The sequence below is a fragment of the Diospyros lotus genome, chromosome 12, assembly GCF_014633365.1.
Source record: "Diospyros lotus cultivar Yz01 chromosome 12, ASM1463336v1, whole genome shotgun sequence".
Classification (NCBI taxonomy): Eukaryota; Viridiplantae; Streptophyta; class Magnoliopsida; order Ericales; family Ebenaceae; genus Diospyros; species Diospyros lotus.
Window position 1 is genome coordinate 33,870,620 of NC_068349.1, and position 23,911 is coordinate 33,894,530.

Here is a 23,911-nt window from a genome sequence, read left to right on the forward strand (position 1 = left end):
GGAATATAATAATATAAATTAAAATATAATAATTAATTTGTCACATAATACAAAAATTTAAAAACTGACACTATAATTTACTTTATTTTATTATACCATAAAATCGACCTAAATAATGGCCTGTAGCTGACTGGAGACCGGCGAGGCGGATGCACGGCGGCAGTTGCGCGGTGCAGCACCGCCGCCACGGCGCCGCTGGCCTGCCCTATTGGACTGTTATTGCGATTACAATAATAACGCCGCCATCATTCCTCATCTCTCTCTCTCTCTCTCTCTATCTCATGATTTTGCTTTGCAGACACTCTCTGCAGTGCAGTCGGCGGCATGCTCTCTTGGACTGAATGCATGCTTAAGGCGCTGTTTGGACAGAACAAGCGACAGATAATTAACAGGTGCTACTCTCCTTTGTCTGTTATTCATCGTTATGTAATGCTGACATCCAAACTGTAGCTTTCTCCAAGAAAAATCAATTTATTGTAAAAGTTAATGTGTGCGAATTGGTAAGTTCTTCAAACCCTAATCAAATGATCATCATAATTTTTGGAGAAGCTGAAGTTTAGTTTCTCACTTGGGGATTGATTCCTGCAATGATCAAAGGATGGCTTTAGTACTTGTTGATAAAACAAAAAATTTCATACCCCAAGACAAAACCTACGAAACCTTTTATGACTTTTTATAAAAAGAAAACACATAATAAATTGTAGTTCTATCTCTCTCCCCCCATTCTACTGTCTAGCTTTGCTTGATGTGCACTCCTGGCATGCTTCCTGATCAGAAATATAATGTGGGTCTCTCTCTCCTTTTTGGATGGCACAGCTTTTGCATTTGTGGCAGTAAATGCCTGTGGAACATATGGCCATGTGACTCATGTCCCTTACCATAGTACACCTGCTTCCAGGCATTTATTTTAGTACCCAACAAACCCACCTCTATCGGATCAGAAAACAAACATTTATTCAATCACGACCCATTTCACTTTCTGTAAAAGCTTGATAATTAGGTTAATCCTTCCAAGACAACCCTATCCATCCTTCTCTTCCTTTGTCTCGCTTTGGGTTGGGTTTATTAAATCTTGGTCACAAGTTTTCTTGAATAACCATGTTTCTTATCTTGGGATTTTCCAGCTTGCCAAACAGAACTTCAGGGCTCTCTGCAAATATATGCATAAATGAAGTAACCAAGCAAGTATTTCCCATCACACGTGTTCAAAAGCCATTTCTGATTTCATTTCCAAAATAATGAAAACGAGAAGAGAAAACTGAAAGTTCTATCGAACGGAACCTTTCTAACATATAAAACAGTGTTCATATATGTATTGATGATCCAAACCTCCGTGGATTAACTGGAATCTCAACCACAGTGAAGAAAGGTTCCAAACTACAAACACCACAAACACCATCTTTGAAAAGGCCTAAATTGATACAAGTTAACTTGAACGGGGGATCATGAAACTTTTTGCAGGCGATCTGATCATATTTATAGAGAAGATATATGATACAGATGCAAAATGCAGAACGAAAAGTAGGATTTCATGGGCAATGAAGGAGGAATAAACATTCCAGAGATCATGCTACTTACATCAATATGTACACCTGAGAGTCATTGAGATGGAACTTCATCACTGGAGGTAGAACCTGGGGAGCCACCCTCGCAAACATTGCATCGGCAGAGTGGGCATACACTAGAGGCAGCGGCAGAGCTAATTAATCTATAAAGCCACAAAGAGCTAATTAATCTGTAAAGCTATGAAGCAGATGGAAGCTGAGATTACCCGTGTATTTCTGTAAGCCATTTATCAACACATTGCACATGATACTCATGGTGGCAAGGGAGAACTCTTATTTTGTCCCCATCTTCATACTCAGCCAGACAAATGTAACACCTGCAAATCAGTTAATGGTTACCAAATAAAGCCAACTGCTATGAGCTGCCTAATTGCCTATGACAGTAAGATGCAGAACGAGCACATAATCTGGGCCTAGTTCCAGAATGTTATTCATTAAAATTCACAAGTAATTTAACAAAGTGTTACATGTTTTCTGAAGTCAACTCATTTGTTCAAGGATTTATTATGTTGTGCTCTCTAGTAACTTGCTCAAACTTTGACTCTTTTGTGACAAAGTATCTCCAATGCGATTGCTGGGCATGAGTTCACAAAGACACTATAAAAATTTCCGTAAAATCTAATTTCTACCACAGATAAATGCAGATAAAGGGAATCAATCTTACTGCTTGCTGCGCTTAATATACAGTTGACTGTCCAATTTTTTAACATCTTAATATGAATAATACAATAACAAGGACTATTGCCTGTCAAACTCATCCCTCAGACTTCCAACTTTCTTTGGACAATGCGTGCCCAAATAATAAAACGTAAAATTATTTTAATGAGAACATATTTTAGCCGAACCTTGAATTTAGGACAACCCATCTGGGTTCATGTAATTCTTAGAGCATGATCACTTTGGGGGTGAAACATGGAAGGTGTTGAATCGGGAAAAAATATGCAGGCAATGAAGAGCCTAAAGACATGAAACCAACCATCTCACTTTAAAACTAGCAATAACTAGACTCACTTCAAACACGCAAGAAATAAAACTTACACCAGGAAACAACTATTTGTAAGAAATTACAATTCTTTGTCCTCCAATAAGTGGGTTATAGAGGGCTTACTGTTCCATATCACTTGGTTCACTTTCAGTTGCTTTTGACCTGCTGTGGTTCCTGAGAGGAAACGAGTTTACAACAGACTCTGGAGCTGCCATGGACAATGGAAAAGACAAAGGTTGGCGATGAATCTCATCCAAAACCTACAGTTAGAATGAGATGTAAGAAAACTATCACCTATATTGGCAAGTGACGTAATGGAAACAATAAATTCAAAAATAGGAGATTATAAAGAACAGGTAAGAATAAAAAACACATCAAACACAGAAAAAATAAGAGAATGACTAACACAATAAAAAATAAATAAAACTGAGTAATCAATGAAAAAAGAAGAGGAAAAAAAGAAAACACATCAAACACAGAAAATGACTAACCCACCCCATCAATCACTCTCTCCTAGTGGCTAGCATTACTGATATTTTTATTACATGTATGCTATTCTGATATTCATACAAAAAATTAGGCATCAGCATGTGAATTGGCCAACCTTTCTTTATAAAACAAGACCTGTAGCTGATCAACCATCTCACTACAAGCAGTTTATCTCTAACACAAGAGCCAATGACTACTCTGCGAGGTAAACTTAGATAACACAGAGCTATCTCCTTTTCTAGAATGAAGAAAGTTCTATGGTGAATACATGCATACCTAGAGATGAGGAAGGGCCAAAAAAAAAAAATGATCAAAGGACTTGAAAATAAGCATAGATCTAAGGTCCTGAACAGCCATTTGGTATCCAAGTCAGGTGTTGGTTATTGCACTGAATATAGAGGTTACAAATCCTTTAAGGTACTCAGTAAACTAGATGAAATTCCTTATATCTTGTCAGCTTTCTGTAAGCCACAAAAAAAGAAACTAAATTTTACACCTCGGTACCAGAAGCTAGCTTCACTTTGATATTCCCATATTAAATGAAACTGCAAAACCACAGGATTCAAGATTTAAACACACACACACACACTTTCTCTCCCTGCTCTAAGCAGTCATAATAGTACAAACTACTATATTTCAATTAGATCCTTTAACTATAGAATAAAGTTGCCAGGCATTATGTCTTGATATTTCACAAATCAATTCTGAATCCTTATAAATTTAGTCAGGTCATTTTGAAAATATTATGAATGCAAGACATTCATGTCTGTTCAAAAACAAACCAAACTAGTGATTCCATGGTAGTATCTCCAGACTGACATAGCAACTCATCTGTTCTAACTTGCTAACCTACTTCATTTTCCAGATGAAATTGTTTTATGCACCAAATCAAACAATCTAGCAATTGATATAAAACTAGAAAATTAATTACACTAACAATTTCCAGCAGGATGTGTGGGATTACTTTTGCTCCATCAACAGAATTCTACAAATTTGACTCAAAATGACAAGTGTTACAAAAGAAAAGCAGTGTTGTTTATTTCCTCAATATTAAAGAATATTAATAGCATAATACTTCTCTTACAAAGAAGAGAAAAACAATTTAAAGAAGTTTCAAATCTCAGCTGTTGAGAATGCAGTTGGTGCAATAATAACTACGATCATAAGCCTTAATCCTACTGTGGGATTAGCTAAAAGAATTCCACATCTCCAATTAGCTCTATCCATGATCACATCCTCTATAAGGCCATAGTATCATATCTCGTGTCTAAGGGTTTCTTACCAAGTTTTCTTTGATCTTCCTCTCCTTACTTTGCTAAAATTTTCCTCCATTTCATCAACACACCTCATGGGTACTTCTATTGGTCTTCTTCTCATATTTCCAGACCATCATTAATTATAGTTCCCTCATCTTATCTTTAATATGCACCATTCTAACCTTAGTATGTATGTCCTCATTTTTTATTTTGTCTTTTCTTGTATGACCGCACTGTCACGTACCTAGGCCACTCTATTGTAATAATGATGATATTGTAAGGGCCTGGTGGTAATTTGGGGGGTAGTTATGTTGATAGCAAGTTGTAACTAAGGGAGCGCATTGTACATGCGGTAATAACCACTTTTGGCACCGACTCCCTAGCTGTGGACCACTTTAAAAGCAGGGTCCCAGCTCATTTGAAGGCATCTGAAATGAATTGAATTGCCCACACTCTGATTTCCCTCTAATTTCTCTCTCTTTCTCGATCCTTCTCCCTCCATTCTCCAATTTCCTCCCTCCTCCTACAATTCCTACCTAATTCTCCTCTAAATAGACAAGAATTACCCCAAGTCAAATCAGAGATCTAACAAATTGCTATCAGAGCTCTTTCCTAGCTAATGCTTCCAGTGATCAATTACAATGGCTAATGGTACTTGCATAAAGCAAATGGAAATGTAGCTACAGCAGATGACGGCCTCGGTGATGGAGGAATCGATAGGAGTTGTGGTGGACAAGAAGCTAGAGGATGTTGTGGATTGGTTGCGAAGAGATATGCACAACTAGATTCGCGAGGAAATGCAGGAACATAGTAATATGGTTCGAGATCAAATGCAACAATTCATGCTTATGTTCTTGAACCAGGCGCAAGTAAGGATATCCCCTGACTTTCCTCCTCGTGAGCATTCAGATCCAATACTTCCAAGTATTGGTACGAGTCAAAGAGTGATCGAATCTTCAGAAGTGGGGGGGTGATCCGGTGGGAATGGGTGAAAATGTAGTGGAAAGGAGGCAGTGCTAGTCATTCACACTTTCTGATGCCGAAGTTAGAATTACCAGTATTCAATGAGACGAAGCCCCAATGGTGAATCAGAAGGTGTGAAAAATTGTTCAACATCCATCAGGTAGTTGATGACTAGAGAGTTACTCTGACAGCAACTTATCTGAATAACGTGGGGGATGTTTGGTATCAGGGATGGTCGAGGGTGAGAGATGGTTACAATTGGGAGGAGTTTGCGAGGGGATTATGTGAAAGGTTTGGGGAACGAAGAATGGTGGATATCGTGGAAGAATTCAATAAGCTAAAGCAAAGTGGCACGATGCATGATAATCAGCTCAAGTTCGAGGGGTTGAAATCGCTAATGCTTAATTAGAATTCGTATATGACAGAGGAGTACTTCGTGTCAAGCTTCATCAGTGGTCTGAGTGATGACCTCAAATCCATGGTGAAGATGATGAGACATAGATCGGTGCAGGTGGCTGCAGAGGATGCACTATTGTAGGAGTTAACAGTAAAGGCCGTGATAAGAAAGCAAAGAGTTCAAGGAAAGAGGGGGGGGGGGTGCCTACGGAATGATTCTCCTATGAGGGAAGGTGTAGAGAAAGGAGTTGACTAGAACTAGGATGAGGCCCAAATATCCAGCGAATCCCTTACTTGTACAGAAAGGGGGGAGACTGACGGAGCATTGGAGGCAAGCGGGGTTATGTTACCCGTGAGGGGATAAATACTCTCCTGGGCACTAATGCAAGAGACAACTTCTCTTGCTAGAAGGGGGGGAGATTAATGAGGATGAGGAAAGAGAAATAGTAGATGTGATGAATGAATTAGAAGAAGAAGACAATGGGGCCATTTTGTTGCATGCGATTAAGGGGATGGCAAGTAGTAAGATCATTAAGGTGGAGGGGAGATCTCAAGATAGCACTCTCATGGTGCTAATTGATAGTGGGAGCACTCACAGTTTCATTGACGAGGGAATAGCTAAGAAGTTGAATAGTGAGCTATCCAATACCCAACCCTTATCGGTGACAGTTGCTAATGGGAGTAAAGTAACAAGTCGATCAGCTTGCTTGGGATTCTATTGGATGATGCAAGGGGAAGCCTTTGTGGCTGATTTAAGGTTGCTGAAACTTGGGGGGTGTCACATGGTCTTTGGGGTCGATTGGATGAAAGAAGTGAGCCTAATTAGTTTTGATTTCAACAAAATAGAGGTAACATTGGAGAAAGAAGGCCAGAGAGTAACCCTACAAGGGAATGTGGAAAATGGGATTTGTAAGATGATCAAAGGGAAGAAGTTGTTCAAGTACAAACTATCACAAGTAGATTAGTTGTTCTCGATTGAGGCCAGGGAAGAAGATCAGGGAAGGCGTGGGGGGCAATGCATGATGGCTAACAGCAGTCAGACAACCTCTCCATGGCAGGTACACCAATTGGCTTTATTAGATAAATTGTTGATTGAATTCCAGGACTTATTTGCAGAACCTAAGGAACTACCCCCCACCAGACCTTTTGATCATTCCATAAACCTTCAACCCAATTCAGAACCCGTTAACATTCAGTCCTATAGGTACCCACCAAAGCTCAAATTAGAGAATGAGAAAATGGTGAAAGACATGCTAGCCAATTCTATAATCAGACCTAGCAAAAGCCCCTTTGCCTCACCCGTCTTTCTAGTTAAAAAGAAGAATGGAACTTGGTGCTTTTACATTGACTACTATCAACTTAATACCATAACTATCAAAGATAAATTTCCCATCCCAATTATTGAAGACCTATTGGATGAGTTTGGATATGCTACAATGTTTTCCAAACTTGACTTAAGGTCTGGTTATCATCAAATCCGGATTAACCCAAATGACATCCCCAAAACCGCTTTCAAAACCCATCATGGCCATTATGAATTCACAGTCATGCCATTCGGATTGACCAATGCACCAGCCACATTTCAAGCCTTAATGAACCCTATCTTAGAAAGTTTGTGCTGGTGTTCTTTGATGACATCCTAATCTATAGCCCCACATTTTCCAAACATTTAGACCACCTTAGGGCTGTAATCCAAGTCCTTAAATTCAATCAACTATATATCAAAAAGTCCAAGTGTGCCTTTGCCTAGCAGTAGGTATAATACTTGGGGCATGTTATTTCTAGTGCTGGAGTTAGCACAGATCCAAGGAAGATAGCTGCTATGAATGCTTGGCTGAGACCCACTAATGTCAAGGCCCTGAGAGGGTTTTTGGGCTTAACCAAGTACGATAGGTGTTTTGTGAGGAATTACGAGGTAATCAACAAGCCACTCATAGAATTACTGAAGAAGGATGAGTTCAAATGGGATGAGAAGGCTGAGAAGGCATTTGAACAATTGAAAAAGGCCACAAGTGAAGAGCTAGTGTTGAGGTTGCCTGATTTTAACAAGCCATTTATCTTAGAAACAAGTGCTAGTAGCACCGGGGTGGGAGATGTCCTAGTTCAAGATGGTTGTCACTTGGCTTTCCTAAGTCAAGCATTAGCCCAAGGCACTAGGGCCTCAGCATCTACGATAAAGAGTTGCTAACAGTGCTCATGGCAGTGGAGAAGTGGAGGCATTACTTGGAAGGGGGTCAGTTTGCAATCAAAACTGACCGTGAAAGCCTTAAGTTCCTCGTACAACAAAGGTTGCACACACACCTCCAAAGGAAAGGCATGGCCAAATTAATAGGGCTCAATTATGTGATTCAGTTCAAAAGGGGAAAGGAAAACGTGGCAGGGGATGCCCTAGCACAAGCCATGATGAAGGATCAAATGAAGCCATCACTGCAGTAGTACTAGACTAGTACCAAGAAGTGGAAGCTAGCTATGAAAGGGGAGGATGGACCAAGGAACTCTTGGAGCAATTGAGTATGGATGGAAACAACAGACCAAGGTATGCTATGACTAACGGGTTGTTAAGATATCACGGTCGATTAGTGGTTGGGGATTGTGACCTCCTAAAGAAGAGAATACTCCAAACCCTACATGAATCACCCATTGGTGGCCATTTGGGTATTCAGAATACCTACAGAAAGGTGAAACAGGTATTCTACTAGCCTTATTTAAAGAAAGATGTGATGGAGTCTGTCCTTAGTTGTGATATATGCAAACGATGTAAGCATGAAACCATTGCACAACCAAGACAACTACAACCCCTTGATATTCCAGATCAAGCATGGACTAGGATTACTATAGACTTTGTGGAGGGACTCCCCAGGTCTGAGGGGAAGGACTGTATTCTTGTAGTAGTGGACCGACTCACAAAATTCAGCCATTTCTTAGGTCTCTCTCATCCATTCACGGCTTGGGAAATGGCCCGGCTATTCATGGATAAAGTGGTCAGTTTACATGGGGTTCCTCAAACAATCATTTTAGACAGTGATAAGGTATTCACAAGTCTTTTCTGGCAAGAACTCATGAGATCCTTAGAGTCCAAGTTGCACATGTCTACAGCATACCATCCAAAAACGAATGGCCAATCAAAATGGGTCAACCAATGTTTAGAGACAAAGCTGAGGTGTTTCTGCTTCCTACAACATAAAGGGTGGCACAAGTGGTTAGCTTTGGCCCAATGGTGGTATAATTCAAGCCACCATGGCTCCACTAACATGACCCCCTTCAAAGCTTTGTATGGTTACAGGCCTAACTTGTTACTGGCTATGAGTAGGCCTACTACAGTGGCAGCAGTGGATGCCTATCTATAGTGTAAACAACACACCCTACAAGCCCTCAAGATAGAGCTAACCAAGACTCAGAATCGGATGAAGCAGTTAGCAGATAGGAAGCGGAGTGAAAGGGAGTTTGAACAAGGAGGTCATGTGTACCTGAAACTCAGCCATGCCCACCTTAAATCATTCTCAAGGTAGCCGGTCACCAAGCTAAGTCCCAAGTTCTATGGCCCCTATCCTATTACTGCTAGAGTTAGGAAGGTGGCCTACAAGCTATAGCTACCGAAGAGGACACACATCCATCCAGTGTTCCATGTATCGCTGCTCAAGAAATCAGCTAGGATCTGTGGTCAATCAAGCTCTTCCCCCTCGTGCAAAAGAAGAACCAATAGTGACACCGGTAAGGGGACTCCCATACCTCACGTTCTGGTGCAGTGGTCGACACTCCATCCAAATAATAACACCTGGGAGTATCTTCCAAATCTCTTTAGCCAGTTTCCCAGCTCAACCAACCTACTGTATATTTCTTGAGGACAAAAAATAGTTTAAAGAGGGGGAAATTGTCACGCACCTAGGCCACTCTATTGTAATAATGATGATATTGTAAGGGCGTGATGGTAATTTAGGGGTAGTTATGTTGATAGCAAGTTGTAGCTAAGGGAGCACATTGTACATGCAGTAATAACTGCTTTTGGTGCCAACTCCCTAGCTGTGGACCACTTTAAAAGCAAGGTCCCAGCTCATTTGAAGGCATCTAAAATGAATTGAATTGTCGACCCTCTAATTTCTCTCTCTCTTTCTCGATCCTTCTCCCTCCATTCTTCAATTTCCTCCCTCCTTCTACAATTCCTGCCTAATTCTCCTCTAAATAGACAAGAATTACCCCAAGTCAGAATAGAGATCTAACACGCACATTCACCATAGCATCCCCATCTCAATTGATGCAATAACTCAAAATAGTTATCCATAATTTACTTAAATTTGGGGAACCTCATCTAAGCTACATTTTCTAGTCTACAAATTGATGAAAAGAGGACCAAATATTTCAACAAAAACAGGATATTGCTTATCTTATCACCAAAGATAACAAAGGCCACCTGAAAACACGCATCAAGAGTTAAATCTCACATGCCATGAGGAGGAAAAAAAGGTATATATCCTCTACTACACTCTTAAGTACTCAAACACTTGTACCAACTGAAACAATAACTTTCAAAAGCAAATTTGCAGTATCCATTTATCTGGCTTCTCCATATCCAACCTTAAATACTTAACACTCCAATTGGAAATGGTAACTTTCAAAGACAATTTTACAGTGTCCATGTATCAGGTCTCTCAATACTCAACCACCATCCTCCAAATAGCCAAATTTGTTGTTTTTGCAAAATTTACCCTTTTTTTAGCTAAATAGAGGCAATTTGCTAGTATGTCCACAAGAAGTTTTAGGCTAAGATTTTGAGAATAGGTTGGATTTTACGTTATTTTATCTTTTCTTTCTTGCTGCTCATAGATTGGACTTTAATCATATTCTACTTAGATTCTCATCTTTGTAATCATCTGAATAAATGGAAATGGCTTTTCTATTCATTTTTGTTAATATCTTCTTGATTCATGAAAATACTTTGCATTTTCATATGACTTTCCCTATATGCATGTCATCATAATTTTGAAAAAGAATATAAAACTCCTTGGAGATGACAAAGTTAATATACAAGAAAACTAGTATATTCGATAATTGCAGACATTTTTAAACAGTTCTGCAAATAGGACAGTGACAGGGTAAGTCTTGATGGTAATGGTAAGGTTTCTTTGTGATTGGAAGGTCACAGGTTCAAATTGTGAAAACAACCTCTATGTAAATAAATCAAGAGTAAAATCTTGTACAAAAACAACCCTCCCCCAACACTCACAAAGTGACACTCTTCAGTCTTCATAACAGGGATCCTTTGTACATAGGATAATGACACTCTTCATGCACCAGGGAGACCATTTGTACATGGGACAATGACACTCTTTATAACAGGGATCCAAAATGACCGAATTGTTCTTACATTTTATTCAATTTCAAACTGACAATCATTGCACAGTAAGGGACACATTGTAAAATAGAAATGACAATCCCTTCTCCATTAGACTTTTTCAGTGTAAGAAATCTAAAGCCCAAAGCTTCTACTTTATATTTCATTTCGTGAATAAATCTTTCTAAAATACATAATAGGAATTTTTGTAAACACTTCATTTCCAATACATTAAGCGTGAAAAAAGTTTCCATGCAATTTTGGTGCAATAAAATATAAATATGTTTTCAATATAAGAGATGAAAAAATAGTTATCAGTTACATTGCAAACATATGTCCATTTATTGCCATGTCCCTTTTCATGTCATGTTTATCTTTTCCCACAAATTGGCATGTTATTTATCAATGTTGTTCATATCAATGTTGCTTGTCCAAATTCATGTGTCTTCAATGTTGTAAGTTGTAGAAGGTGTAGGAGGAGGAACCTCCATAAGATTTTGAAGATCACCCCAAAAACAAATTCAAAACTAGGCTGAAATTGTGTGGTTCAATGTAAAACCAGCACACTGAAATCATGATATAATTCTTTCTCAATCAGAAAACTGATAAAACTTGGCTGAATAATGAATTTTTCTCCAAAAGGGAGGATGCCAAATTGGGATGCTAGAGGATGCCAATTTCACCCCTCAGCTTGCTTTTATTTCAGTGAAAATATCAATTGGTCTATCAACAAAATCACATTCTTTTGCCCAATGGAGGGATGACATAGTGCAAAAACATTGCACCAAGCCACTATTTTGAGCAGTAATGCTTTTCTCACCCTTTAAGGTAACACCATGTCCAACAATACTTTTTGTGGTTGATTTAAACGTAATGTAAAAATAAGCAAAATTTGTGAAGCATTTTCACATTCTGAATGCCTGGTATGACTCCATTGCTGAGTTGCTTCATGAGAGAACTTTTTCATTGATTCAGTACTCTCATGGCAAGGGACTGTCGTGACCCTAGGGGTATAACTGTAATTGAGAGACACTTACCTTGTATGAGCCATTGGGCTAACTGAAAGGGGTAGGTGGGTAAAAGCTAACTGTACAACAGCTATCTGTTTTGGCTGTTAGTTAGGTGGTTGCATAGTTGATGAATTGTGCTAGAGGCTTTATATAGAGACCCACGGCAGTAAGGAAGGTATCATTGGAGAATAATACAAAAAGGAAGGTATCATTGGAGAATAATACAGAATTCCTTTATCTCATTTCTTCTTCTCTCTCTCTTGTTCTCCCTCTCATTCCCTCTCGTTCTCTCTTTCTTCCTTTCCTCACTCTATCTGTTCCTTTCTCCCTCCAATTCTGTTCTTCTAAATTTCCTATTCAAACCCTAGTAAACCCTAGGGTTGTGTCAAGGACCAACCATCAGCCATATAATCAAATATGCACAAGTCTAAAGAGGAAAAGGACAGATATTCATAATGATGGGAAGATTATATAGAAGAATGTCAATAGCCAATGCAGTTAACTTCTGAATAAGTGGGTATATATGACGATATCAGGAGATAAAAGCTCAAGCTCTATAATTGATTTTGGCATATGATTAGCTTCTGAATGTGATAATCGCGCAAACAAGTCAAACAGTTTAATAATAAAGTCATGTGATCAAGAGAATCCACCTCAAATAAAGCTTCAGCAAGGACAACTATTCGTGAAATACTTGCAAGCACACCAGACTCTTCTCCCATGAAGAATGAATCACATGAACAAGTACCATTAGGATGGAGTCCAGATGGACAAAGAGCAGTTTGCTGACCTCTCTCATCTGGCTCATTTTGTGATCTTTCAGAGGCCTGTACATAATGAAAGAACCTCAGCATACCATAAAATAAAAGCAAATTGTCTAAAAACTGATTCTGGTTTTCCATTACCAGAGAACAAGGGAATAGATAGTCTGATTTTCCATTACCAGAGAACAAGGGAATATACTCCAATGAAGTATGCTTTAGGTGGGTAAAAAATACGAGAACATGATTAGCAAGCAAACTTATAATTGCAATCTGCTTGGTTACCAAATTATTCTACCAACCTATAGAATCTCAAAAGACAACCCAATATAAATGTGTTGGATTAAAATCAACATTGAATTGTTTTAAAGAAAGGGCACAGCTGTTCCAACAATTTTTTTTTTAATAATGCAAGCTAAAATGAACCATCAAATTGGAAGCGAATGTCACATAATCAGACGCATGGCTAATTCTGGAAAATGAGAACAGAGAAGAAAGTGGAGGGAGAATTAGAGAGAGAAAAGGGAGGGAAAGAACCAATCTCTTCATTGATGATTCCCGTCCTCCTTACATGGCCGTTTATAGGCTAGCCCCTCAATTTGTTGGGTATAACCGAATAGGTACAAGTAGCTAAAGCTATAACCGCTTAGTACAATCACTTATGCATCTATAGGTTTTATTACAAAAATACCCTCAAGATCGTGACAATCCCTTCCCCTTGAAATCTTCCTTGTCCCCAAGGAAGGTAAGTAGTTGAGTAGCTCGCGGAAATTGCTTCAACAGTTGAGGGAGGTATTCCCAGGTTGTGTTATCCGGGTGTAAGTGTGTCCACTACACCAGCACTTGAGTGAGGAGAAGGGGCCCCTAATGTATCACCCTTTTATCCACAATAGCCTGCGACTCTACTTCCGCTTCCACGTCTTCATCCACCGAAGGTAGGTCAAGGCTAATGGCAGCATTAGGCTCCATAGACCTCTTTAGGAGAGATACATGGAATACAAGATGGCTCACCACTCCTACAGGTAATTGTAGCTTATAAGATACCTTGCCCACCTTTTCCACTATGGTAAAGGGTCCAAAATATTTTGGACTTAGCTTAGATGGAGGTGTGGCAAAGAATGAGTGTTGCAAGAATCTCTTCACTTTCAAAAACACCCGGTCACCCACACTGAAATTTCTGTCACTTCTCCTTCAATTTGCATTCTGCTTCATTCTATTTCGAGTTGTTGTCAGCTCCTTGAGTAGGGTCAACATCTCTTATATGTTTCTTAGATAGTCTCCGGCAGTAGTCTAAGCTTCAGGGTAGTCTGTTACTGCTGGTACTATGGGAGTTCCATACCCAAACAGTGCTTCAAAGGGAGCCTTCTTGATTGAGTTGTGGTAGCTTGTGTTATACCACCATTGGGCTAGGGACAGCCATCTATTCTAGCTCTTAGGCTTTGCAAAACACATGCACCTTAGATATGACTCGAAGCACTAGTTGACCCTCTCGGTTTGCCCATCTATCTTCTGGTGATATGCAACGGACATATGCAACCCCACCCCTAGGTTCTTGAATTGCTCTTGCCAAAAATGGCTGGTAAAGACCTTATCTCAATCTGATACAATGGATTGTGGAATTCCATGCATCTTAGCCACTGAATCCAAGAATAGCCGCGCTACCTCCTGAGCTATAAAAGGGTGAGTGAGGCTGATGAAGTGAGCATACTTTGTCAGCCTATCAACCACCACCAAAATAACATCCCTACCCTCTAAGTTTGGAAGTTTTTCGATAAAATCCATGGAAATTTCTTCTTAGGCCTGTTCTGGGATAGCAAGGGTCTGCAACAAGCCGAGGCATGCCACTTGCTCATGCTTGCAACGTTGGCAAGTAGTGCAAGCTGACACAAAGTCTATCACCCCCTTCTTCAACCCTGGACAATAGAACAAATGTCTTGCCCTGTAGTAGATTGCCTTGATGCCTAAGTGGCCTCCTAAGGGGGAGTTGTGTAATGCTTGTAAGATCTTAGCTCTCAATTCCCTATCATCCCCCACAACCAATCTCCCCTTAAATCTGAACAATCCATTGGAAATAGAGTACCCTTGTGCACTAGTAGATCTAACAGCCAATTGAGCCTGCAAGGTCTTTATCCATTTTGATTTCTCATAGCTATCAGTAAGGTCCTTCACCTAGTCCGACATCACTACGATAATAGCTCGGAAAGTTCCCACTTCTTCTTTTCTCGATAGGGCATCTGCTACAACATTTCATTTGCCCTTCATGTACTGTATTATGTAGTCAAGGCCCAACAGTTTGGACACCCCCTTCCTTTGCAATTAGGTATGTAATCTTTGTCAAAGTAAGTAACTTAGGCTCTCGTGGTCAGTTTTGATAATGAACTAGGTTCCCTCCAAGTAATGCCTCCATTTATCTATAGCCACTATCATGGCCAGCAACTCCTTATCATATACACTCATTCCCAAATGTTTAGTAACAAGTGCCTAGCTAATATAGGCTATTGGCCTCCCTTCCTGCACCAATACCACACCCACCCCATTGTCACAAGCATCTGTTTCAACCAGAAAGGGTTTAGAAAAATCTAGTATGGCTAAGACTGGAGCTTGTGTCATGGCTCTCTTGAGGGTAATGAATGTTGCCTCTGCTTGGGGGTTCCATTTAAAGTTATCCTTCTTGAATAGCTCTATTAAGGGCTTACTCATTATCCCATAGTGTTGTATGAACCTTTTGTAGTACTCGATCAACCCTAGGAATCCCCTTAATTCCTTGATAGATGAGGGCCTTGGCCATTCTAGCATGGCTGATATATTCTTTGGGTCTATGCTTACTCCCTTTCCCAAGATTACATGCCCCAAGTATTCCACCTCTTCCTTTGCAAAGGTACACTTAGACAGCTTTACATATAATTGATTGAATCTTAGGACTTCAAAGGTGGTCTTGAGATGGGACAAGTGTTGTTTCAAATTAGGGTTGTAGATCAAAATGTCATCAAAGAAAACCAGTAGGAATTTCCGTAGGTAAGGGGCAAACAAGTGGTTCATCAGAGTCTGGAAGGTGGCTGGAGCATTGGTAAGCCCAAAGGGCATTACCTTAAACTCATATAGGCCCTAATGGGTTTTGAAGGTTGTCTTTGGGATATCAGCAAGGTTCATTCTGATTTGATGGTACCCTGCACATAGGTCTAGTTTGGAAAAAATGGGCAGCCCCCTTGAGTTCATCTAATAGGTACTCAATTAAGGGTATAAGGAACTTGTTTTTCATGGTAAGGGCATTGAGCTGTTGGTAGTCTATGCAAAAACGCCACGAGCCATCCTTTTTCTTAACAAGAAGGACGAGGGATGCAAAAAGGCTTTGGCTAGGCTGAATTATTGAGGCATTGAGCATGCTTTTTACTTGCTTCTCAATTTCAGCCTTCTGGATAGATGGGTATCGGTAGGCACGGATATTTACCTACTGGTTCTAAGTTGGGTTTAACGGGAATAGAATGGTCAAAAGGTCTATTTGGGGGTCGGGACAAGGGTCTAACAAACAAGTCCTTAAATTCCAATAGTAATGATTGTAAAGCTTTAGAGTGTGTTACCTCTGCAAAGTTGTCATTGCCAGTAAGGCTCCCTTGTTCTTTTGCACCCAACTCCACAGCTCGAATGGAGAACATCTGAGATATCTACCCATTTCCTTTAGTTATGAGCTTTTGTAGCTTTTTACCAATGATCACCTTACACTTCCCTGCCTCCAAGCTACCACTCAATGTCAGTTTCTTCCCTTCAATGTCTAGTGTGACTTCCAGTTTGTTAAAGTCAAAGGTCAGGGGACTCATTGTCCCCATCCAATCCACCCTGAGAACTACATCACAACCCCCCAATTCTAGAATTCTTAAATCAACAATGAACTCCTGCCCTTACATCACCCATTTAAAGGCCCCACACTTGTAGTGGTTGTACATCTTGTTTCCATTAGCCACTGTTACTAACAAGGGAGTGGTGGCTATGAGTTTGCACCTCAATTCAGTGCAATGGCAGTGGCTTCATTCAAGAAGTTGTGAGTGCTGCCACTGTCTATCAGCACCATAATCTTCATCTTCCCTACCTGTCCTCTCACCTTGATAATTTTTCCAATAGATCCCCCCTTGAGTGCGTGAAATGAGATTTCTCCCCCTTCATCTACTTGGTCCTCCTCAGGGATATCTTCCACAATAGCTCCATTATCTACTTCTTCTTCTTCCTTCTCCTCATCTGTCCCTTCCATGTTCAACAATTGCCTTCGGCATTGGTGGCCTGGACTACAATGATCCCTACATCTATAACACAACCCAAGTTGCCTCCTCTATTCCATAGTGGGGTTCCTAATTGCCAAGGCATGCTGATTTCCCTTCTGTGGGCCTGAGGCCACTCCTGATCCCATGGTCTTAGAGTTCCCTCCTGCTAGTAGGCTAATCAAAGGAATGGTCTGGGGTTGGACCCTGTTCCTCTTGTAGATAGCCTCTAAGGTTAGCTCCTGTAACCTGGCCTTCTCAGCCGCTTGTCTAACAGTAAAGGGCATCATCATCTTCACCATAGATCTCAACTCGTCCTTGAGACCACTAATAAAACTTGACACAAAGTATTACTCAGTGAGGTATAGCTAAGCATTCCACATCAAGGCCCCTAGCTCCTCAAATTTTTCCAAATACTCTATAACGCTCCCCTCTTGCTTGAGTTTATTAAATTTTTCAATAACATCAGTCATGTTCTTCCCCCCAAATCTCTTACACAACTCCTCAGCAAAGTCAATCCAATGTGTTTCCACTCCCCTAGATTGAAACCATGAATTAGCTGTATCATTGAGATAGGTTGTTGCCAAGGCAATTCTCTAGGGTTCTGCCACATTATAGAACTGAAAGAAACATTCACACCAATAGATCCACCATCTCAGCTTGGATCCGTCAAACAAGGGTATCTCTAACCTTAGCATTGGTGTGTGATTACTAGCATCCTGGTTTAGATACCTTACCTAGACACTGGGCCCCATGTCTTGTAACTCCTCTGCCTTTATTCCTCCTTGAGGTCGTGGGAGTATGCCTTGACCAACCAGATCTGGATTAGCTATAGATTTGGGAGGGAATTCCGGTGGCAACCAGAATTGAGGTAGAGATGACAACAATATTGAACGTGTTGTTAATCTGCTAGCCATATTGATCCATAGCCTCCCTATGCCTTTCCAATTTACGCTGCATGTTCTCTCGAGAGGTTGTCAATTCCTCCTGCATCCCCTCTCTAATTGTAGCCACATCTTCCTTACTCTGGGTAACCGCTTCATGCGTCTAAGTCATCCCAAGCTCTAGTGCTTCCATTCTCAACTCCAATTGCTTGAGTCTCATTCCTTCCGCCATCTCCAAATCCGATCACACACTCGCGACTCCAACCGATCACAATTCACTTCACCACTGTTGCGGATGCGTCGCCAAGGACCGTCGGCTTTGATACCAAAATGTCATGCCTCAAATCTAAGGCGTGGCTAATTCTGGAAATTGAGAACAAAGAAGAAAGTGGAGGGAGAATTTGAGAGACAAAAGAGAGGGAAAGAACCAATCTCTTCATTGATGATTCCCGTCCTCCTTACATGGCCTTTTATAGGCTAGCACCCTCGGTTTGTTGGGTGTAACCGAATAGGTACAAGTAACTAAAGCAATAACTGCTTAGTACAATCACTTATGCATCTATAGATTTTATTACAAAAATACCCTCAGGGTCGTGACAGCCAAGAACAAAATATTCAAAGGAGTAAGGACAGCAATGAATGTGCACTCATGCAATGGGATGTACAGTAATATGTCAACTCATAGAGAACTAACACAAAAACTATTAAGCACATGCACACAAGAGCATGGAACCCTAACAAAATATGAGAAAAGACGTCACAAGTTATGCAAAACAGTGATTCTGATTCATAAAAGTACATATCTTTAAAACATTAAACAACAGAAATGGAGACTTGCGATGTCATCGCATTGAGAAACTGATCACTCAGAATATCACCATATATGATCTGCATGGTAAATCTAAAAAAAAAAAGTGTGTTTTGTCTCCACAATCTACCACTATGCATGTAAAATCATAGTCATCCAAATTGAAAGAAAAGTAGAACCCTAATCCTACAGCAATTGACTGAAAATCTAAAAATTTGTATATATACATGAGGAATGCATAAAATACCACCTCGGATCTCAATTGCAACCATCTTTCATTTCTGTGATGCCTTCTTGGTCCCAGGTTTTCTGAATCATTCCCAACCCCATCATAATGAAGATCACCACCCAAATCAAGTAACCATCTTTCATGAGATCCTATATCAGCAGCATGTCCTGTTGTGAAAACTATAGTGGAGTCGTCATTATGTCTTCTAAAACTGCGTCTTGATAAAGTATCCCAAAATATTCTTCTACTATTCCTTCTTGCCTCACGGTTACTTATTTCAGCAATTCTACCAGATAAAATGTTGGAAGATATACTCACCACATCAACATGAAGTACACTGCCAACTCTTAAACCTTGGTCACTATCAGATACAAGGAGTTCTGAAATGGGAGATGTTGCATCTTGAGCACTATCATCTCCAAATGAATGAAGACCCGACAAATAATCAGAAAAAACAGAAAGAGGCCCAGAAGCAGAAGGATTGATGCCTATGACTTCATTCTCATGATCTTCAACAGAATTCCCAGCAGGATACTCCTGTTCAACACTACTTGAATTCATTTCATCTGGACATATTAGAGATATAGTTGTATCTTCTGAATTATTAGCTTCACAAGCGACATCCAATCCAATCCTTGAATTTGCAGACAATGACTCTAGATTTGACTGCTCACAGGAAGTACTAGCTGAAGCACTATTCTCACTTAAATGAGGTTCACTTGAATTAGAAGCAGCACTTACCCGTTGAGCAACTGATTCCTCACTCTCTAGGACACACGTATTAGGGTAACCTGCCTCAATGTTTCCAAAACCACATTCAGAAAAGTTATCCTCAAAGGAACTAATACTGCTTTCAGATGAAGCTCCAACTTCAGTATTGGAAATGCTGAACCCACTTTCTGAACCAACAAATCCTGTTGGGGAGCTACATATTGCATCATTTGCAGGAGCTAAATTTTCCACGGATTTTATTGGGGATTTATCTGGATATTCTTCCATCTGCAGTACAAGAATGGCAAAACATTTCAAATCCAAATTGGAATTAGCCTACTCTAGCATTTCAAATATTGCAGAACTTCATGTTAACAGTAGAAGATGGAATAATACCAGTCAAAAATACATAAAGACTAATTCACCTTAGTACAAATTTCTTGGGTCTCATGTGCTAAACAAGCCTCAGAATGTTAGCAAGTACATCATAACGACAGCAATTCCAATTGAAATTCACTCCACTCAATTATCAATTTTTTTAGCTGTGAGGAACTGCCTAACTTATGCTAAGATGAAACTACAATTAGCAGCTCTTATTTTGCGGGTCCCATGTACTCCAAAAGCATAAACATGACAGGCAGTGGCCAATGTTTGGAGCCAGAAAAATCACCCAAAGAACCAAGTTTTTATCAGGTTTAAGTTAGTATAAAATTATTGGATCCTACCTAAAACATTTCAAGCTAAATGTATTTGAATATACTGAAGTTTTTCACCCCCAACATTACCTGCTTCTGGCTCAGTTTCAAGCAGTATGACATAAGTCATCTTAGTACATTCTCCACTTAATACTTCACATGATTTTACCATGGAATCAAAATGAAACGCAACATAATGCATTTGAATTTTTCTGGTTGACACCTAAGAACAAAGGATCATCACAAATTCCCAAATCTATTGCAACATCACTTTTAGCAGCATAAGGCTTTTCATTACTTTATCATGCACTTTTAGATATTTAAATGCCATGGCAACATATGCTTGTCCATTAATTTATCATGTACTTTTAGCTTTTTAAATGGCCTTGGCAACATATGTTTGTCCATTAACTTATCATGTACTATTAACTTCATGTAATCTATTAACATTAGATACAAATATAATGATGAATTCAGTTCTGACTGGATCAAGCTTCAACCTTTTCTAAAGGCAATCAAAGTAACCAGCTTCAAGTTAAAGGATCTGAGGCCTACTGACAGCTTAATGTTCAAGACTTGAGATACAATGAATTCGATCAAATTTAATATAAATTTTTTAATCAGGGAGCCCATAAGATAAAAGTGCTGTCCATTAACCATAGGGATATTTTCAGAATCTCAAAGCCATATCCGCCATCCCATTAGAATAGGGAGAAAACCAGTTAAAGACAACAGATAAAAATAATTCAATGGTTTCTTCCTCTTAGCCATTTGGTTATAATACTGTATATAAATTCCTATACCAGCAGAACAGAAAATATCTCAAAATTCTGTTCATTCAGATGTCCAGTCTGCTCTATGAGAAATATAATGTGTCACATTCAATCCACAAAAGAAGAGAAAGTCACTACAGAATCTAAAAAGGAGGAGTTGGGAAGAGGGAAGCAATATAACAGCTTTTTCTGGGAGTGCTTCAAGCTTAAACCTAGCCAGACATTAACATAGGCGGATCTACACACACTTGAGGGGGGCAATTTCAAACCTCCACCCCCCCCCCCCCAAGTTTGCAAAATGAACTTATACCTTAACATTTTAAAAAAAAATTCAAATTGCCCCCTCTCAAGTTTCCAAAAAATGCATATAAACTATAATATTTGAAAAACCTTTTAAAATTGCCCCCTCCAAAGTTTGCAAACGTTACACATAGGCTATAATATTTTGAAAAATTACCCCCTAAATATATAATATATGAGTTAATTTGTAAAAAGAAAAAAAATTATGGGTAACTGAAAAGAGAAAACATTAAATGAATAATTAATCATCTTTGGAATATACATATATTTGTAAGTTAAAAGTTTGATTTTTATTTTTAATTATAATAGACAAGTTTCTTAAGTGAAAAACAATGGTAGTCATATTTTTAAAATTTGAGAGTCAGAGGATAAAACAAAATTAAAAAAAAATGTTGTGTTAAGATAAACTTAAAAGATCTTCCCACTGATCATTTATTAATTAAATATTTGAATTATTATCTGATTAAGGAAAACAATATATGTAGAATACACTTTCAAAAAGACTTTATCAAGTATCAACCTAGCCCTTATATTTTTTCAAGGAAAAAATATTTTAAAAATGGTATGCTAACCTTGTTTTAAGACAAGGTGCCTTTATTGCATATTTTTCATATTGTTTTTAGTTTATAAACAATTATATTGGTTGATTAAGTGGTTCAAAACACAATGCATTTATCATCAACCAATAAGATCATTTGGAGGTTGAAAACAAGATGCAATAAACGCACCTTGTCTAAAAACAAGGTGCATCTATTGCTATCTAACCATTGCCTTTGGCATTACCCTTTAAAAATGAATTAAAACTCTTCATCTCTCAATTTAATAAGTTTAATAATTGCTTACAACATAATATAAGAAAAAAATTTAGTTACTCAATTACAAATATAATATGCTATGATACTATGAACAAAACAAAATTGCCCCTACTGACTATAGGTCCTAAATCTGCCATTGGCCTTTAACAATGAACATGTTAATCCAATAACATGTTGGGATAACTCCTCAAAATCTAGTTTGATTGAGAGTGTTATCTTATCTGATAAGATTAATCTGATCGAGGAAACGTCTCTCCAATAGTCTTTATTAGATGATGATTTTAATTAGGAGATTAGGATAGGTTTGGGAAACCTAATTCCACTGTGGTTGTGATTTGGTGGCTATAAATAGGCAACTTTGGTTTAGTGATTAATAGGCCACTCCCAATAATTTGTGGAAAGAGAAATCCAGATTATTGTGGCTGTATGTCTTACATGTTCCATGGTTTGATAACTAGAGTTTCAATGGGTAATACGACCTTATCTGAAGCTATGAGATTAGTTTGCTTTGATTAGTGAATATTATCCCCTCGTGATTGGATTGTGAACATAGGCTGTTGAGCTGAACCGCGTCAATTTTTTCCGATTGTTATTTTTATTGTTTAATTTCTACTTATTGTTCTTGGTTTGCATGATTCAATCCTAACACAACAAAATCCAACCTATATTATAGAAACAAATACATCACATGGCCAAAACTTATATTAGATGTCAAAATAAGTTTGTGAAATTGATTATAGGCTTTCTATTTCTACCAATCAAGAAAAACAATCTACTCTGTTTGGATTAGTACCGGAAGAAACCCCCAAAAACAACGGTCATGGTCATGCCAAATATCCAACCAATTTTAATATAACACGGATTGCGCAACACAAAGAGGAAAAAGTCCCAGCAAGTAAAAGTAGATCCAACGACATCAAAGAATTAAAGAGAAAAAGTACAACGAAGTGGTCGAATTAAAAGAACCCTAGTGAGTTCTCGGGCATGCCCCGATGAATCAGAAACTTCGAAATCAAAATTAGAGCAAAAGGAGGCACAATTGAGAAGGCAATCAAGCATATGCGTACGGTTTCAGTACCTGAGACGGAGACTGGGAGGCGGAGGCGCCGCAAACGAGAGAAGAGAAGAAGCGGCTAGCGCGACAGGGGACCGACGGGCGGCGACCCACGCGACTGCTGCCGGAACCCATGAGTTATAGAGAGAAAAACACGATGTTCCAGAGAAAGAGAGACAGTGAGGAAGAATTATGGAAATGGATACAAGAAAGTCGTCGTTTCACAGCTTAGAAATGCCGGGGAGAGAGAGAGAGTGTCGTGTCGTCTGGCACACTTCAGACACATCATGAGGATGTTAGGCTTACCTTTTTTTTAAGATGGCTTTTTAAGCCCTTTTACTTAAAAAGTTAAATAAAATTTTTAACTTAGTATTTAAATTAATAATGTATTTAAATTAATATATTTTAAATTATTATTTCTATAATTATATATTTAGTTTGAAAAATAAGTTATCAAAACTTAATAAAAAAATTAAAATAAATATGTTACTGAATAATACAAATAAAATTTATAAAAATATTATTTTTTAATAAAAATAAATTATAAATTAATATTTAACTGATAAAATTATTACCATTACAGATTAATAAATTATATATCATTATTAAAAAATATATTAATCTAATTATTAAAAATA

The 23,911-nt window shown here is 38.8% G+C and overlaps 1 protein-coding gene across 4 annotated transcripts; it reads right to left on the bottom strand.

Annotated features, from left to right (window-relative positions):
* Positions 1 to 65: 65 nt before the first annotated feature.
* LOC127786976 (uncharacterized) lies at positions 66 to 23,567 on the bottom strand. Of its 4 annotated transcripts, none has more exons than XM_052314792.1 (7): positions 23,298 to 23,567; positions 18,947 to 19,924; positions 12,647 to 12,820; positions 2,674 to 2,810; positions 1,772 to 1,882; positions 1,579 to 1,681; positions 66 to 582 (listed from the first exon to the last, which is right to left on the bottom strand). In XM_052314792.1, exons 1-6 carry the CDS (start codon positions 23,406 to 23,408, stop codon positions 1,600 to 1,602), a joined length of 1,593 nt encoding a protein of 530 aa, XP_052170752.1. In that variant the 5' UTR covers positions 23,409 to 23,567; the 3' UTR covers positions 66 to 582; positions 1,579 to 1,599. The 4 variants fall into 4 exon arrangements, with proteins under 4 accessions (XP_052170752.1, XP_052170754.1, XP_052170755.1 ...); XM_052314794.1 differs by lacking the exon at positions 66 to 582 and adding an exon at positions 605 to 888; XM_052314795.1 differs by lacking the exon at positions 66 to 582 and having other exon boundaries at positions 1,203 to 1,681; positions 18,947 to 19,462; positions 19,667 to 19,924.
* Positions 23,568 to 23,911: the final 344 nt, after the last annotated feature.